Here is an 18,275-nt window from a genome sequence, read left to right as displayed (position 1 = left end):
ATAAAGAGAGAGATGGAAGAGGGGTATAAAATCAGGAAACTGAGTGGAAGGGGAGAGGAAAGGACAGCGTGATAGTAAAACACAAATTGAAAATGTTGAGCAGATAGTACCAAACAGCAGAGTAGTGCCATCATTTACACTCCATTAGGTCTCGGTCAGTTAAACAGGAATGGGAGCAGAGATGCGGCTTTAAAAGAATCCTTAGAAATGGCCGATTTCCGTGTGATCAGACCGGGAGGACTGGGTGGGGGGGGACCATGACCCATCCACATGGAGGCAGGGGGTTTATGAGCTACACTGTAGCCACCTCTATTCTAGATGTTCTGGCTTCGCTTTTGGGGAGCTGTCATGTCATCCATCTTTATATACAGTCAGTCAGAATACAGGAACCCATACCACTGAAATTATCATACAGTATTAGTTTTTTGTACTCTGCTAATTATCAGATCTATTTTTAAACATATCTAGAATTTGATATCCTTGAATATCAACATTTAGCCACAGAAAATACATGTTTTGCATTTAATCATTCTTATTAAGAAAGTAAGTGAGTAAAGGGAAACTTAACTTCACAGTGGCTTTGAGGCTAAATAGCATTTTTATAGTGTTTAGTATTCCACTCTGCCGGTGCTGTCCTGCTTTATGAAGCAGAGAACACACACAGTTTCATTAGAAGCACTGGTGGTAATTGTCAGTCTTTTTGTGTGTGTGTGTTTCAGGCAGTTTTACGCCTTGGAATCTCGAGGGATTAATCCAGAGAAATCCAATCAGACGGTCTTCATTTCCACAGACAGCCATTTTAGTTTTATTAGCTCAGACAGGAGCCAGATATTCTATTAGAGATGCACTGTAGTTTCTCCTCTGCCATCCAATCCCCCCCCCCCCACACCACACACCACACACACCCACCCACCTGCTTATTGAAGCTCCTCCACCACCTAAAACCGTGTTATTAGTAATGAAGCTAACATAGTTGTGAAGTTCTGACAGACCATGTTATCAGCGAGTCTGTCAGCTGAATGCTCAGCTCATTACTCCCGCCAAAACTTTGACAGCCATAACTGTTCTGGGTTTTTTTCACTGCAAGAGTCACGAAACTAAATTACCAGAGATTTCTTACAGAATTACATTTTTGCATAAGTGGAAAGGTCTCGCAACTGGCATCAGACTAGAGTCCAGCATATATCTTCTGTGAAAATTTTCATTAAGTGTGTTTTTTTTTTTTTGTTTTTGTAGTTTTGGAACATATTCTAAATCTGTTTTATTTATTTAGATAGATATAGATAGCCTTTATTTATGACAGGACAGCTGGAGACTGACAGAAAATGTGGGAGTAAAGAGAGGAGACGACATGCAGTAAAGGGCCGCGGGTCGGACTCAAACCCAGGCCAGCTGCTGCAAGGTCTAAGCCTTTGTACATGGGACACGCACACCAGCAAGGACCTCGTCGCACCCAAAAATCTGACGATTTCTTAATTGAGTTTGACACACCCTTCAGATATTAGTCGGAAGTCATCAAACCCATTAACAATGTTCTTTGTGTTGATGTTTGTGACGCCACTGTAAACACGTAGGATTACCATGGACAGGAGAGCTTCACTGCCCCATTATACAGGCAAGACTGCAACACATTGTTTGTCACACATTGGTTGTTTTATGCAGGGTTGGGGTTACTTGAAACAAGCTAGGTCAGACCGCATGTTTTCACTCAAAGGTGGTGCTAAAAGCCTGTCTTGATGGCCTGCCCCCAAGAAGTCTTTTGTGTAGTCTTGATGCGGCGGCTTAGACAAATGTGAATAAAGGCGCACACATTGGGACAGTTTCTCCTTAAAGGCATTGTGGCGTTGCACTCAGTTGTACACAAGGAAAGTGACGGAAGTAGTTGTGTAAATGAAAAAAGAGAGCTTAAGTGAGAAGTGCAATCGCTGTTCGATGATCCAAGGTTTTTAAGCATACGGAGTCCTTATAGGTTGTGATCATAGGTGTCATAGGCGGGGGATGATGGCGCAATGGATAAGAACCAGGTTCAATCCCCCACAAGACACTTAACCCCTAGTTGCTCCAAAGGCGTGCGACCTCTGACATGTATAGCAATTGTAAGTTGCTTTGGATAAAAGCGTCAGCTAAATGAATAAATGTAAATGTCATATTGTGCACCAAGGATTATCCCACATTCAACTACGAAAGGGTTGCCTTGCTCATAGCAAACACTTGATTTTGTGTTCATAAAAAAAACCAAAAGGTCTGTGACCACACTTTCTTCAGTCTGTCTTGCATTTTTATTATTGACATGAAAAAGTGGGGAAATGTTATGTACACCTGCTTACATAGCAACACATGCACATGCATTTCCTCTGTTTCTGTTCACTCTGTGTGTGCAGGATAGCTGTGCAGTAAGGCTGTGTAAACTGAGCCTGTAGCTTATCAAGTGACTGTTGGGGAGTCTGTGAGTTCATGAGTTCATATAGAGGGGTAGAAAGGTCCACATGGGGGGACGGCAAGAGTCTGCATTCAGCACAGGAACAGCTGTGGGCAAGACGCTGTGAGTCGGTCTGCTGGTGAGGGAACAGATACTCCTATTGCACCTCCCACGAGGAGGGGGTGGGGGTGTCTCTGGTGATACTACATGCTCTCCAAAGACACAGCTTGAGATGAGTGCTTTTTGCTGTTGATTTATGGCGACGAGATAAACAAAATAATCTCCTCACTCACTAAGCATTTTCAAATCCCCTTCCCTCCCTCATTCCCTCTCCTCATTGTGCGTCCTCTCTGCCGTCAAGAACAAAGAAAGTAAAGGATGGAGGCTAACTGTGAGAAAAAAGAGTGCTTTCTAATTATAGCTCCGTCCTCGAATATGGGTGTCGTCGCTGAAACAAGCAACCGGAGTTCATGCGTCAGTCCTGCGGAATTATGCAAAATGTGTCTTTGATCATTAACGGCAATGTCAGACACTAACCTGGTGTTATCAGAACGTCAGAGAAACGCGTACGTTGTGACTGTCAGCTAGGCAGTTTTCAAATGATGTGATTACATAAGGATATAGTCATAGTGATTATAAAAGGGATCAGAATAGTTTTCATACATCCTGTCATCAGAAACCATTTATGTTCAAGAAAATATACTGAAATGTATTTATTATAATAATACAAGATATTTTTACTTGAATGTAAAAATTTAATAGAAAATGCAACTTTACCAACAAATAAAAGCATTAAAGATTTGAACTCTCTATTTTAAGGATAACTACAATTATTATTACAGTTTGGTTGTTATTGTAGTTTTGAACATCATTTCTATCAGTTATGATCACATTCACTATTTAAAGTAATTACCGAGATCAACATCGCTACAGAAAAAGTCACAACGAGTCAAGAAACAGTCAGACCTGGTAGTAAAGAAGCAGTTTCTTCATGTTTTTCTTTCCCAAATAAGTTCAACAAACCCCAAGGGACTTTTTTTTACTTTTTTTTACTTTTTTTTTAAAGTGTCTCATCATCTGACTACTCATGTTTCTCTTGAGCAATATGTCAAAAATGTGATGATTAATAATAGGAAAGATGGCTAAAAGTAGGAAAACAAAGACCTAAATTGTACTGGAATAATACATTAACATGTGTTGGGAATCAACATAATTTGAATTATGATCAGATTTTAAAAGAATTTCATGTGTTGGGTTTTGGGGCATACTATTTTAAGCTTAAATGTCAATTAGTCAATTAAATCATTAGTTGATCAACAATTTTGGCATTGATAATTGTTTTGACATTTCTTAGATCGAAAAACGAATCTGGAAACTAAATGGTAATGAAAATAACCGCCAGTTATGTTCACAGTGGGTCTTGCACTTGTTTTTGTTAGTGTGGGGGTATTTTTGTTTGTGTTTTTTTTTACTTTTTGTTGTAATCCGTCCCTTCATACTCACTTGTACCAGGTATGTGTCCAAGACGTTATTCAGGTCACACCGAGTCCACACCCCAAGAGATCCTCATTCTCACCAAACCCGTCCTTCGTCATGCACATGAGCTCAGCCTGTTTTTCTTTTACTGTAGCACGTACCGAAGGGAGCCCCGGCTAATACATCAGGTTTGGTGGTGAAGAAAAGCCTTCACACCGCCCATGCAGACGGTCTCAGTGGAGTGTAGCCTTACTTTGAGGCAAGACCCATATGTGGACAATATGTCTGTGTGGAAAACAGCTTGAAATACTTGATTTAAAAATGTTTAGTCAAATTTAGAAGTCATGTTTTAACTCTAGTTTAGACCTGAGTGTGCAGGATAAAGTCACCTTAGAAGATTCCCCATTTTCCAGAAAGTTTAAGGGTATTACAGTGTGTCTTTAAAGCCTGGAGAACTTCTGGTGAACAGTGGACACAAGTGACAGTAATGGAACAATGCTGAATGCTAATATATAGTTACAGTAGCACAAAGTCAGCATAATTACTCTGCAATGTCAGTTACACAACAGTTTTTATGTTCAAATTTACAAATTTGCTTAAATTTACAAACACACCATTGACATATCTGTCATGAAACATGAAGCCATTCCAGGAAACGAGTGTCCTTTTTTATTAGCATGTTTTTCAATGAATTGTTTCATCAGAAAACAAAGAGTCTAAGGGGGTGTCATCAAATCTCTTTGTCCATCCAACAGTCCAAACGCAGATTTTTAATGTGATAAGACAAAGAAAAGTAGCTGAGTAACTTGAGAAGCTAGAACCATCAAATGTTGACATCGTTGCTTGAAATGTTATTTAAAATGATTATCAAAATAGTTGCAGATTAATTTTCTGGCAACTAATTGATTAATTGTTTTGGACTGGAGTGCTTGAAGGTTCCCTATAGTGCGTCAGAGTGATAGTTGTTCCATAATGTAACAGTCTTTATGTTGCTGCGAGGAGCCATGTGGGCTTCCTGCAGGTTGTTAATTTGGCAAATCAGTCCTCTCTCTTTGTCAGAACTTTACTCATCGTGTGTGTGTGTGTGTGGTCAGTCGACCGATTCAACCCCTCACTTTGTGTCATCTCCTATTTCCTCCTCTCTGGTTGGATGGAACGCTTGGCTACTTGTCGTTGTGCAAAAAAAAACTGTGTCCCCTCTCCACACTGTTCTAATGCATCTTCATCATCCTCGTCACCATCAATTTAGTCATTTAGGCTTTTTATTACTTGGAGTGCAGATGAGGTATTTCACATTTTTCTGTCCTTGACAATTGACATTAAAATGTGGAAACTTTTTTCCTTTACTTTGATAATGTGGAATCTTTGTGTTATTTCTGAATGGATTTTGCAACAAACTTTAAAAGTTAAAGTGTCTAACTGGACTGGCTGGTCAAAATGGACGTGCAATTTACTGATGTCCCTTCAAAGGATTTCGGAGTATTGACTCTGTTTTGTTGTTTGTTCTTAAATGGAAATACTCATCAATAAAAGTGTATGCAAGTGTTTAAGAAGGTTCAGGGTACAGTACTGTGCATACAGGGCTTGAAATTGCGTTCTTTCAGGTTTTAAAGGAAGAATGTTTGCATCAGTGCTGCCAATGGCCATAATTTGAGAAACTGGACTTCCTGGACCGTCTTTCATTGGCTCACCGCTACCTGAAGCCACACGCTCCCACCAGCACCGCACCCTTGTGTTGTTTTAACACAACGGTGCAATGGACTCTGATTTCTTTCTTAAAGCCAGTTTTAAATCCTGCTAGAGGCCCCAGGAGCCGGACTGATCAGCTGGACCAATATCTGCTTATTGTTGCACACACTATTTTTTTGAGATATCTGGTGCCTTTGGTCAACGGGAAGTTTTGTTAGGAGGGGTCATAGGTCACCTGAATCATGCTCTTGAGACCATGAATATCTACAGCAAAACGTGGCCAGTATGTAGGAGGATATCTTGCTCTAGAGTCTGGACTTAAGTGTCACAAGGAGGGGGCAAAGTTTTCAGATAATGATGAAAATTAAGACCATGGGACACTAAACTAAAGGCCAGTGTTAATGCTGCTGCTGCTCTTACTACTACTGATTTTTAATGATGTAGGGCTTGAATATTAAAACCATTAGGGAAGAGAGGGAGAGAGAAATTGAGATGTGATTCATTACTCTGCTGTGGCTGAGTTCACTCCTCCTCCTCTCCTCCGTTTTTCTCCATTATATTCGCTCCATTCTCTTCTTCCCCTCTCCTCATTTCTCCGTCTCTCATTCCTGCCTTTTTATTTTCATTGTAATTGTTTTTCATCTCCATTTGTCTTTTTTTCTTTCTCTCCGTGTTGTCGTTCGCAAATGTTTTTATTTTTTCATCTGTATCCTCTATTTGTCTCCTAAATGACAGAGGATGACTAAGACGCCTGTGTGTGTGTGTGTGTGTGTGTGTGTGTGTGTGTGTGTGTGTGTGAGAGAGAGAGAGAGAGAGTGTGAGTGTGTGTGTGGGAGGTACAGTGTTAATAGTCCGTCTCTCCCTGACAGACTAATGACTAGTTTGTGCTCCTCTGTCTGTCTCTGTTGCTGCCCGTCTTTTTCTCTCTCTCTCTACACGACTTGGAAATAATTAGCTCGCTCGCCCCCCTTTTCCAAAGATTACATCTATTATCACAAATTCTCTCTTGTCCCTGTTTTCTTTCTTTTGTCAGTGCTATCCTTCTTTTTATGTCCATCTGTCTTTCTTTTTTTTTTTATATCTCTGATGGGAGAAGGAACAGCAGGCGGCTGTGTGTTTTTAATGTGGCGATAACGGTTTCTGTCGTCATCATAGTGAAATTACGGCTACGTTGTACGTCTAAAAATAACACTCGCTTCCTCAATTTCAGTGCAGAAACTCTTCTATGTAAATATTAGACATGAGGTGTGGAATATAGTGCTTATAACCACGTGTCAAAACATCATAATGCAACATAAATAATTCTGTATAAGCTATTGCAATGTTTTGAGCTGGTTATATGTCATATGAGTCATGGTACATCTAAACCTCTACAATTCATAAACTGACAGCCCCATTTATTTTGGTGATAAATTAAACATGTACCACAGTTGAACATTACTAATTGCATGCACATTATCTAAAGTAAATGGTGGCTAAAGCTAGGAAAGATTTCATGAAACGGGCACTCAAAGTTTCTGGAAAATTACCTCTTCCTGGAAAACCTCTCCAGCCACTTCAGGATGGTTATGTCATCCTGCACAAGTGGGAGCAACTGAAAAGTCCAGCCAATAAAGTTATCACAAGCTTTTCAACGCTCATTCCTTTCTGCTCATTCTATCAAATAAAACCCCCCTTTTTCTCCTTAACTTGCAGCCCACTCTGACGACTGACCCCTCACTAACTTGAAATACATTACACGGAGGGAGTAGTGATACCTCGTCTCTAAAAGTTCCCCTTTAACTAATGCTGCTGATATTGAGCCGATTGTGAGGTCTTTATCCAATCTTGAACTGGATTTAACTTTAACTTAATTTGTCTTGAGCTTTGCATATGGATTGAAAACAACACTTAGACACACAATAGTTGATTGCGCATTTTGTCACTTTTTAATGAGTCCTTTTAAAGGTAACCGGTGGAGTTGTTCTGTAAACAAATGTTATCTTCAGAGTCATACAGTTTCTTACCAAAACATATGGTGTCTGTTCATGCAGCCTAACAAGCAAACGTTATGAACCGCTTATAACACATTTGTAAAGCGAATTTTTGAATTCTGCTGGCAAGCGGTCTTCTTCTCCCCTGACTTTGTTGGGACATTGCCAGCAACTGTTGATCAGTGAAATCGCATGAAACCATCGGTAGGATTGTAACTCACGATACCTGCATGCTTGTGTGTGTTGCAGTAGAGTACAAGATACAAACGTGAGTATTTAATGTACTTGATATTGTCGTCTTTTGCAAATCTTCTGCTGTTTTTGCTGTGCTTTTCATTTCTTTTCATTATTACCTCATATTATTATCTTATCCAAATCCAGGGTCTCGGGATAGAGAGTGTTGTCTATTGTGCAGATTTTAAAGCACTCTGAAAAGATCTATAATTCTTGGCTAAATGAATAAAACTGACTTGAGCCACTCATAAACACATTTCTCCATAGTGCCATTAGTGGTCAAAAAAATCCAAGGGGTACCTATTTCTAGTGTCATTTAAACAAAAATGAAAAAATATATTGTAACTTCTTGTTACTTGTTGAGGTCTTGCTCAAGGTCAGCTGAGAAAACCAGTATGAGTTTGATCTGTGTTTCCAGGATGGAGATAATAGTTGAGCACAAAGAAACCACTAGCTTTGCTCCATCAAATCTGACAAAAATTCGCTTTTATTACAACTTTCGTTTTCACATTGTTTCAGCTCTTTAACATGTATATACGTTATGTAAATAGAAATGTGAAAGGACTTTGTAGTTTTAAAGGTGATTGGAACCATTTCTTGGCAGGCAAGCAGTACAGTTAAAGATGATTTTACAGCTTTACGTAAATGTGTTTGTCTCTGTGTTTCTCTCTCAGACGACCTGGCATACGAGGTGCGTTGGTTTTTCACCAGGCTGCGTGGCGGAGCAACAACGAGCCAGGTGGCAAGCCTGGACCGCTTCGGCGTTGTGAGGAAAGACGCTCGTAACTCATCCAGTGACATTTCAATAGAGCGCAAAGGCACACACACCTACATGCTGAACATTCATGGCACTCAGGACAGGTGAGTGTGGAAGATGGCTGGAAGATTTACAGTATATCACCGTTATAACAATCTCAGCTGCAGTGTCTTACCATGTTTGTGATATTGTTCCCAGTGACAGTGGTGAGTACCACTGTGTTGCCACTCCCTGGTACCTGTCTGCCTCAACAGGAGCTTGGACTCAGGCCGGGGAGCTGACGTCGACTCGAATCTTCCTTACAGTCCGATTTGCTGGTGAGGAGAGTGTGCTAGAGTTCATCGCTGTTAGATTTTTATTGAATTGCTGTGCAGAGGAGAGCGATTTTATATTGGGGGTGCGGATTATATCCATAAAAGATACATTAGTGTGGAGATGGCACTTTTTTTTTTTTTTACATATTTAGGCATGAAATGGAAAATATGTCTGCCATGTGGTGGATACTTTAATCCACAATTGAACGTACTGTAATTTTTTTTTTACATTATTTGCTCCCATTAAACACATGTCTCTTTGTCTCTCTTCTGCAGTGTGGGAGTCCCTACAGTTACCTCTCTTTTATGGTCTAGCAGCCTCAATAGGTAATGTAACCACACAGTCTGAATTAAAAGTTGATATGTATGTAATGTTGTATTTTCAGGTGTTAATATTTAATTTAGTACAAGTCTTTAAATATTAAGTGTCAGCAAATTTCCAGCATGTCTAATGTTTGACAGTTTCGTGTACTGTTCAGTGTCATGTAGTATTGTGTACAGATGGTTGACATTTTGTAAGCAATAACACATCTCAACATAGTCACCCATCAGTTTCCTGTTTGACTTTTAGAGCCTATTTTTGTGAGCTAGCTTACTGAAATGTCACACAAACAAAATATTGGCGTGAAGTGATTTTATTTTTTTTATGTATTTATTTTTTTTATGTATTTATTTTTGTTCACTGATGCTCAATGTCAGTGTGCACATCTTAAACTGCTGGCCAATGTACTAGATTTACTTTTTTTGTGCTGCTCTGCACTTTACTAGCGGACGGTGCTGTGCTCAGGCTTATTTAGGACACATGTCTGACAGCTGGCATTGTCGGTGTACAGTTAAGACAAGAACCTAAATTTGATTAGGCTTAATATAGTGAAAAAAAACATTAGTTTTAAATGCCTTAATTGGCACTGATACTGGTTGTGCTAGTACACACTAGCACTAGTAGCTAGTAATAAGGAAAATCCAACGTTTATAGGCATCGTTAGTGTCAGTACAGTACACTAGCACCAGTTGCTAACTTGTTAATCTGAGTTCAACAACACGAGAGACAAGAAAATAAGTCTTGAACACAGTTCGAGATTTTTTTTGACGGGGGGGGGGGTGTAACGACAGCACAGAGTCAGGTTGTTCTTTGTAATTTGCTGTTGAAGCAGAGGTAAAGTTCGACTCTCTACAAAGGAGCAATGCTAAATAGTATTTACGTAACTGCATTGAATCAGTAAGCAAATTAAGCAATCTATTGTTTTTCTTTATCACTCTCTTTTTAAACTTGTCGAAGCCAACAACATGAATTTGTTTTTACCGTTAATAAACGGTAAGAAATGTCCTTCATACTAATGTTTTTGTCTTTTTACTGTGTGTATGAAGTTGTAGCAGATACAAGGTCCTATTACCAAAATTTTGTCCTGCAAACTTCACTCCAGTAGTTACTTCATCAGAAAGAACTATCCCCAAGTCGGCGGCTAAATTTAGACCCTGGCTTTTCTAATTAAGAAGTTTCTAAAAGCTTCCTGGAAGAAGTCCTGCCGTGCATACACTAGTAATTCCAATAGTAATAAGTAGTAAAAACATGTTGTGAACATGGTAACAGCTCCTGCCTGTTGTAGTAATGGTAGTAGGAATCACTGCATGAGTAGGATTATTAGTAGCATTAGTCGAGGTACTAGTGGTGGAGTAGTAGTAGTGTTGGTGATATGGCGTCTTTAACCTTGTTGTTTGTTTTTAGGTGTGGGCCTCTTCTCTCTGGTCCTGGGTCTTGTTTGTGCCCATTGCTGCTGCCGCAACACCGCACACACCCCACGCTCCCGCAACAAACTGATGGACCTGGAGATGGACTGACAAACACTTTCCCCCGCACCCACACACTGCAGCGCTCACAGAAAACACCACACACACAACAGACACACGCCCATAGATGATTTCTGGGACACCCAGTTGTTTCCAGGCGACGGATGTTGGGAGTAAAACGACACATCGCTTTGGAAAGAGAAGCCTGGCTGATCAATCGCAGTGCTTTTATGGGTGCTCAGGATCTCAGATTCAGCTCTGCAGTGGAGGAGCAGGGGACTTCTACAAGCACCAATGGGGAAACAGCCTTTGAGACTTCAATTTCTATGAAGATCCATTGAAATCTGTGGTGCTTCCAGTGATTTTTTTTTTTTTTTTTACACAGATACAGATTTGCTCCCCATTTAGACCTTAGCACTATAAGAAACTCTGACGAATCTGGAGTTTAATTTTTGAGAACAGGCTTCTGAGACATCACTGCCACTTTGTAATAAAGGACCACATAACAGATCTGCTGCCTCTGTAACCACTGGGGATAACAAATGAAGCGCTCAGGCTGGGCTACACGCTTTTCCCCCCTTCTTCTGATGCCAAGGCTTCCTGCAAAGTACAACCACTTCCTGATGGCAATTGAGTCTCTCAGAGTAACGACACACCAGCCTACCCCGTTGAAATTTTCTTTTTTGAGGAAGCACAGAAAAATCAAGGGGTGGTTGGAGATCGAGAGACAGAATTGTTGTCATTTATGTATCTGTGCCTCAACATATCCATGTTAAGTCACACGGCTAAAGTTATTTTGTATTTGCAAGGACTGGCGGTTTAGGCAGCCTGAGCCTTACTTCTGTCAAGGAGGATGTCATGGAGTAAATGTCACGTTCATACGGGCAGCAGAAGTCCCAGAAAATGAAAGTGCTTCAGTGCTTTCCACATGAAAGGTATTGCACTAGAACTACCACCCCAGAGTGTTCCTACCTTAACAAGAGGACAATATTTACCTTTATTCTCAACTCTAGTTTTATGAAAATTGAGAGATTTTAAAATGCTTAAAATGCATTTTTAAGCTTTACAAGGAGATATGCATTTAGTGTGTTTGTGTGTGAGATATACTGTACATGGTGCCAATATTTGAACTAATGGAGGTGTGCTTGGTTCATATTGCCAGATCAACACTTGAACAACCACTAAAAGTGGTGACAGCATACACTCTTTTTATAAATATTCAGAAATGTATCCAGCTGTTTCTTTGCCCCCGGGTCTTGTGTGTGTTAGTGTGTGACTACTGTGCTACAGTATGTGAGACAAAGAATTGCATGTACTGTTTTGTAATGACAGACTGATGTCATTCATAAGCAACACAAGCCTTTTCCATGGTTACTTTTTAATGACTCTTAAATCCAGATTTTTAAAGCCACCTATCACTCCAGTAAATCTAGACTCTAATGTGTTGACACTGTGACACAAGTTCTGAACAGGAAAACCATGCATATTTCTCAGTTTCAGTTTTGTTTTTTAAAAGGAATTATGAAACATTTTTGGGGAAATACGTGTATTCACTTTCTTTCCAAGAGGTAGACAATAAGATCAATATTAATCTCACATCTGTGCATTAAGCATGGAGCTAGAGTCAGGAAGTGGTTAGCCTAGCGTGTGTGTAGAGAGAGAGAGAGAGAGAGAGATCTTATAGTTATCCTATTTTAAATACATAATACAACATAAATGAGACACTTTGAAATTGTTTGCAGGCATGTTATGTCACCTTTGGTTTAGCTAGGCTTGCAGTCTCCACTGTTTCCAGTTTTAAGCTAGGCTAAAAGATTCCCAGACCAATTATTGCTGGCAAATAAGGATTCTTTATTTCTCAATTTGTCAAACTGTTCCTTAAACATTGCTAACTGGCAAGAAAAGTTGCCATAAAACTGTCATTAAAGTTGTTTCAGAGATTTCAACTGGCAGATACAGCCCTTTTCCAAATCATTTCAAGATGTTTCATCTTTACTCTTTCACAGCAAAGTTGTAGGAAACTGTTTACTTTCACCTAACAGCCAAAACTGAAAATCAGATCTGTAGAGCAAGAGGTAAGAAACATCTGCTATTTCCAGCAGATTCAGAAGGTCAGCTATTGAGTCTGTTTTATAGCAAATTAATGAATTTTTGCATCATGTTGACTTGTGTGAACGCGCAATCGCAGTTTCAGCAACGACAACACACAAAGAGAGGAAGTTGAATGGCTTTTAAAGGTGTTTTTAGTAACTATCAGAACTTTACGAGCAATATCAGGCTGTAGTCAGGTCACAGCTCATGTAAATCTGGAATCATCACACAGTTTTCACTGTTTTCAGAGCTAACACACAAAGTTAAGATTAGTTTAAAACAGGATGGTTGTTTCTTGATTGGATGTTATTCAAATAATTCATCTTTAACCCACTCAGCTTCGACGGTGCAGAATTTTTAACTATTATCCAATCAGAACGCAATGCCTATATTCATAAATATCTCTCATTGGTGATATTGAATGGGTCTATTTCATAACTTCATTATTATTATTTCATAACAACACCATCAGCTACAGGAAACACCAAGACAACCCTAAAATTATAATATTTTTCTACTCAGTTGTTCAGATGCGTTTAGAATGGCAGCACTCGTCTGACACAAAGTTAAACCTTTTGAACCAGATTTAGTCTGAATGCAGTTATCTGCAAGCTTCATCCAGCAAACGAAAAAAACTAAGAAATCTGACGTTCCATCAGTGCTGCTATTCTGTTTTATTCACGAAGGGGTTCAGCTGAAAATCCATTTGAGAAATATTCAATATGTGTGTTTTGGCTCAATTGATGGTGACAGTTACTTCAGAAACTCCCAATAAGTCTCCATGTGTTTGTGGGTGTGTGCGCCTCTCCGTGATGTTGCTGTTGCAGTATTCAAAATAGGTTACAAAAACAACACCACACATTCACAGTACTTGAGCACACAGGTGAATTATAGGGCTCTGTGCCATATTGCTCTTAATGGTATACAACACACACGTAGCTTTGATACACACATTGAACATGTCACTGCAAGGCCTCTCCAGTGTCCTTTTTTATTTTGTCATTTTATTGCAATGAGTATGATGAATCATTATGTTTTTTAATAAATAGATTTGTAAGGTGTGTTCATTTGGTAAATGATTTTGTATGTTCTGGGGGGGATGATGATGATTATGATGATGAGTTGAAGTTTTTGATATTATACCAACAAGCAAAAGCGAGTCTGTGCTGCTTTGTCTTGAAAATGCTTTTCAGTTACTGCTCAAACAGGCTGACAGACTGTAGAAAAACAGTCCAAGAGCTGTCATCAGTTTATTTGACAAAAATAAACAAAGAAAGTTTTAATTCCCCCTCAAAACTATAACTTGTCTTTTTTGCATTTCTGTTTGTGTACAGGTTAAAAAAAAAGATAATGTGTCAGTGAGTTTTTCCTCCTTGAGAGGAAGCAAGGAGGTGCTATTCAATTTTAATTTTTTTGTATGAAGAAATTATAATGATACAACAGCTTGTGCATATATGTCTTTCAAAACCATGGTGTTTTGGACATATCTATAAAAGTCTTTAAATGTGCGTTTCCCCCTTGACAGCAGTTGACTGGCCTTTCAGGGCCGGTATTGCTAGGAGTTGCGCCGTCAACTTTAATAGTGCACTACTGACTGGAGCACGTCGACACTATTTTCAACAAGCCAACATAATGTGAGCTCAACTGTTAGCAGTTTAAGTCATCAGTCCCTTTTTCATTCAAAGCATACGAGGACCCATCATGCTTTTAAATTTTATTTTACTTTAAAAGTGAAGGCTAGCAACCTACCGTACTAACTTTAGTACAGAATTTTTGTTCAAGTTATTTCAGCACATCAGCAGCTCCTGCACACGCTGGGTTCATCTGGCATTTGAAAGGACGTTTGCTAGCTGGTGTTAGATTTCTCTCCTTCATTAGTCCAGTTGCTGACCAGTGCTCAAACGACAGATGGAACTTTAAGCAACAGCCAAGAATTTCAGGCCCCTAGCTGATTTCACCCAAATAAGTTCATTTAAATGTATTTAAATTTAAGTTCTACTTTACGTTAACTGTTGCTGTAATGTTTAGCTTGCATTATGCATTATGTGCATCACTTTGCTTTGAAGACATTAGCTGGCCAATCAGAGCTCCTGCTGCTGCCGCTGTCTGATATTAATTAAATAAATTAAATACTTCAATACATTTAATTAAATGGTTATAATTATTAATTTAATCTTTTTGTACGTAAGTGTTTTAATTAATTAATTAAATGCAAATTAAGTTTTTTTTCACTAATTATAAAATTATAATTACTTTGGCTGCACGCTTTGTACGCCTCCATAATGTATGTTGTTCGTTCCATTCAACACTAGTTTTCTTAGATGCAATGAACACCGCAGCCTGTGGGGGGCGCTAGCTGGGCTTCCTTTTGAAGTCCCTCTGCTTTATCCAAAGCAACATTTAAGTGTTTGTATGACATGCTTCTCCTGGTAAAGCATATACCAATAGTTACTTAATTCTGGAGATAGTCCCTCAACTGGCCCACGTACTTCCTGTTAAAATGTGGCTGCTGAATTTTTCCAGAGGATCTGATGTGGTCGTGATCAGAGTTCCTGCTCTGAGACTTGTGACAAATGTGGGCCAATTTGGTTTTCTTCTCCGTCTCTGGGCAAGCCATCAATCAGGGTTTTCTATGCTTCCAAACATCTGAAGAAAAAAAAAAAAAAAACAACTTCAAAAACTTCTAGCAGAATAAATGTTTTATAATTCAACATTGGACCACGGCTATATCTTCCTCTTCCCTCCATGTCTTTCTTACTGTGTCACCAATCCTCTTGTTAGTCTTATGGGATTTATATTCTGCCTGTTTATAGTCTTTCTCTCTCTCTCTCTATTTGTCACCAATCTCTCTTTCACTCCACTTCTCTGCTGTTTGCTCCATTTCTTCTCTAAATTTCTCCCTCCGCCTTTTATTGCATCTCTCTCCACTTCTCCTCATCACACCAATCTCTCTTTCGCTGTCATTAGAAATGCAGATGGGTTGAAACCTCGGCCGCACTCCTGGGTTTTGATTTTTACACCTCTTTAACAGGCCTCTCTTCCCCCCACCCCCTCCACCATTTGTTCTCTTTACACATAAGATGGAGATGAGGGTAAAGAAAAGATCCAGTGTCGATTGGCTCTAACTCTTCTAACGTGCACTCGTTCTCTCTCAGGGTCCATTTGACCCAGTTTTCTCGTCCCTCTGTCTGTGTGTGTGTGTGTGTCCATGCCTCTCATGGATCATTGGTAATGTGGCCTTGTCACAACTTCAGCCATTGTCTTCCTTAATTAACTCAGCAGAGTGTGTGTGTGTGTGTGTGTGTGATGAAAATCAGCACAGGATAATTTTTATTCTCGTTCTCACCACTGTACACTCCCGCTGTTTAGGAGATGGCACATTTTGTGGTGTTACCCCCGGCTCCGATTCGAACGTGTCACGGCTTGAGGGTTGCTCCACATAACAAAAATTTCTGACAGAAAAATTTAGCAGAGCACAGAAAGAAGTAAGAAGCCTGTTCTCCCCAGAGTCTACGAGAGCCGACATGTTTTCTCGTTTTCATTGTAATCAACGCTGATGTTTACAGCAACTCCATCACACCACTCTGCTGTCTGTTTCTCGCCCGTTTAGACACAATAGTTTGGTGTTTTTTCGCTCTTTGCCAAAATCACTGTTTTACTCACCAAAAAATACTTGATTGGAAATAAGCAGATCAGTTTATTAAACAAATTTTCATTCAGTTCTTACATCCCACATCCCCAAAAGCTGCTGTTTCCCGATGTGTTGATGCTCAAATGATTATTCTTATAATAGAATATAATTGAGAATATATTGAGTAACTGATAGTGTGCCAGAGTCTCTAAGGTTTTCACCCATTTTTGATATAAGTACTCTAGAGAAACATTATAGAGGTGCAATACTAATGTATTGCACCTCTATAAAGTTGGCGTCTCTAGTATGGGTCAAGCTACAACAACACTTAATTGTACACTGCCATAACGTGACTCCTGAGGTCTCTAGAAACAATGTTGCAGCGACAACTATCCCTCACTGGCTTCCCACCAGTGGAAAAATTAGTTTCCAGGGGATTGAACTAAAAAATTTTCTGGAAAATGGTTTCTTTCTTTATCATCTTAAAAGGAATATCCTTTAAAATGCATTGAGTAATTGGATAAGAAATACTTCTGCTGGGCGCCCCCGGTATTTGGATCAGCTGTGTTACTCATATCATTGTAACGTTACAACCCATACTCACAAACTAACAAGTCGGAGAACAATGACAACAAACGCACATTTACATCTAAGGATTGTGTCTTACCTTTTGCTAGCCATCATGTCAACTAGCAATCTTGATTTACATTAAATGCTAACGTTTCTGTTGCCTTGTTTTGGGTCTGCTCTGTGGACTCGATGTGTAGACCGGGTGCTTTCTGCTCAGATGCTGAAGCATAGTTCTGTTTTACAGTAGACACAACCTGTACAGAGTTGTTTTTTCTTTAGCTTGAAATAAGCCCATGCTATTGACACTTTCTGTCTCTTCTCTTCGTCCCTCACTATCTTTTCTCTCCCTCCTCTTTTGCCATCAAATCACATCATCTTCCTTTGTCCAGAGTAAGCGCATTGTGCAACAGTTATAATTGTTAGTGCAAAACAGTGTGCTGTATGTAGTTATATGGACTAACTCAATGAATTGTTTGAGTGCTAGACTTTGGTGGCTCTGCGACGTTTCGTTTTGCATACATTATTTCTGGGAATTCTTAACAAAATCCTTTTCCTGGGAAACCACTTGGGTGTATTGAAAATGATGTTAAGAAGAAATGCTGATAAACAAAGGATCTGACCTTTCTGTATGCAACTGGCAGTGTGTTTTTCAAAGATGGGGAACTTTATAGAATAACAGATTTTAAAGGTATTGCATAGAGTTTTTGGCCCCTAGTAGTGCTGTGGAGCAGGCTGGTTCAACATCCATGTTTTTAGTTTTAAATTCACAGCAGCATGACCGCCTATCATTTCCCAGCACAGAGGTCAGCTCTAATATGAGTCACAGCTGTTTCCCTACAGGAGCTACTGCAGTGTTACTTGCTTGGGTGTGTCTACATTACACTGATACTGTGATGTGAAGACATCCAAAAACCCACACCAACACCCAAAGCATGTAATTTTCCACACTCTGTGATGAGGCTGGGTGAGCAGGTTGCAGGATGGCAGAGCAGTCAGCCCCGGGTGAGATCTCACTGACGGTGTCATTGTGGCTGAGTCACTCATCACCAGCAGCAGGTGGTTCACTTCAATTAACTTTCAACTTTGCAGCATGGAGAGGTGAAACAGGCCTTCTGCTTTCTCACATAAATGCTCATTTCTTTCACCTCCCACAGGTGCTACTGCACCCACAATGCTTTACAGTGGCTCAAATTCATGTGGCGCTACTGTGAAGTGTTAGGGATAATATGCTGAAGTGTTTATACAAGCTGAGACCCCTCAGGCCTTTAGCTTTGCCTTGGATTATTGCGGTTAGATAAAGATTCAAACCATCCTGTGTGTGTGTGTGTGTGTG

The 18,275-nt window shown here is 39.7% G+C and overlaps 1 protein-coding gene across 1 annotated transcript in view; it reads left to right on the top strand.

Annotated features, from left to right (window-relative positions):
- The window catches only part of si:ch211-132g1.7 (prostaglandin F2 receptor negative regulator), a 70,362-nt gene extending 56,342 nt beyond the window's left edge, over positions 1 to 14,020 (top strand). The window contains exons 12-15 of the mRNA XM_038719567.1: positions 8,466 to 8,652; positions 8,747 to 8,865; positions 9,139 to 9,189; positions 10,589 to 14,020. Of these exons, the coding sequence (XP_038575495.1) occupies positions 8,466 to 8,652; positions 8,747 to 8,865; positions 9,139 to 9,189; positions 10,589 to 10,701 (470 nt within the window). The 3' untranslated portion in view covers positions 10,702 to 14,020. The remainder of the gene's footprint in view (positions 1 to 8,465; positions 8,653 to 8,746; positions 8,866 to 9,138; positions 9,190 to 10,588) is intronic.
- The last annotated feature ends 4,255 nt before the right edge of the window (positions 14,021 to 18,275 follow it).

Source organism: Micropterus salmoides, unplaced genomic scaffold (genome assembly GCF_014851395.1).
Source record: "Micropterus salmoides isolate LMB-PRFRI ecotype aquatic unplaced genomic scaffold, ASM1485139v1 Ms_hic_scaffold_1, whole genome shotgun sequence".
In the NCBI taxonomy this organism is placed as follows: Eukaryota; Metazoa; Chordata; class Actinopteri; order Centrarchiformes; family Centrarchidae; genus Micropterus; species Micropterus salmoides.
This window is presented reverse-complemented; position numbering and strand designations above follow the sequence as displayed.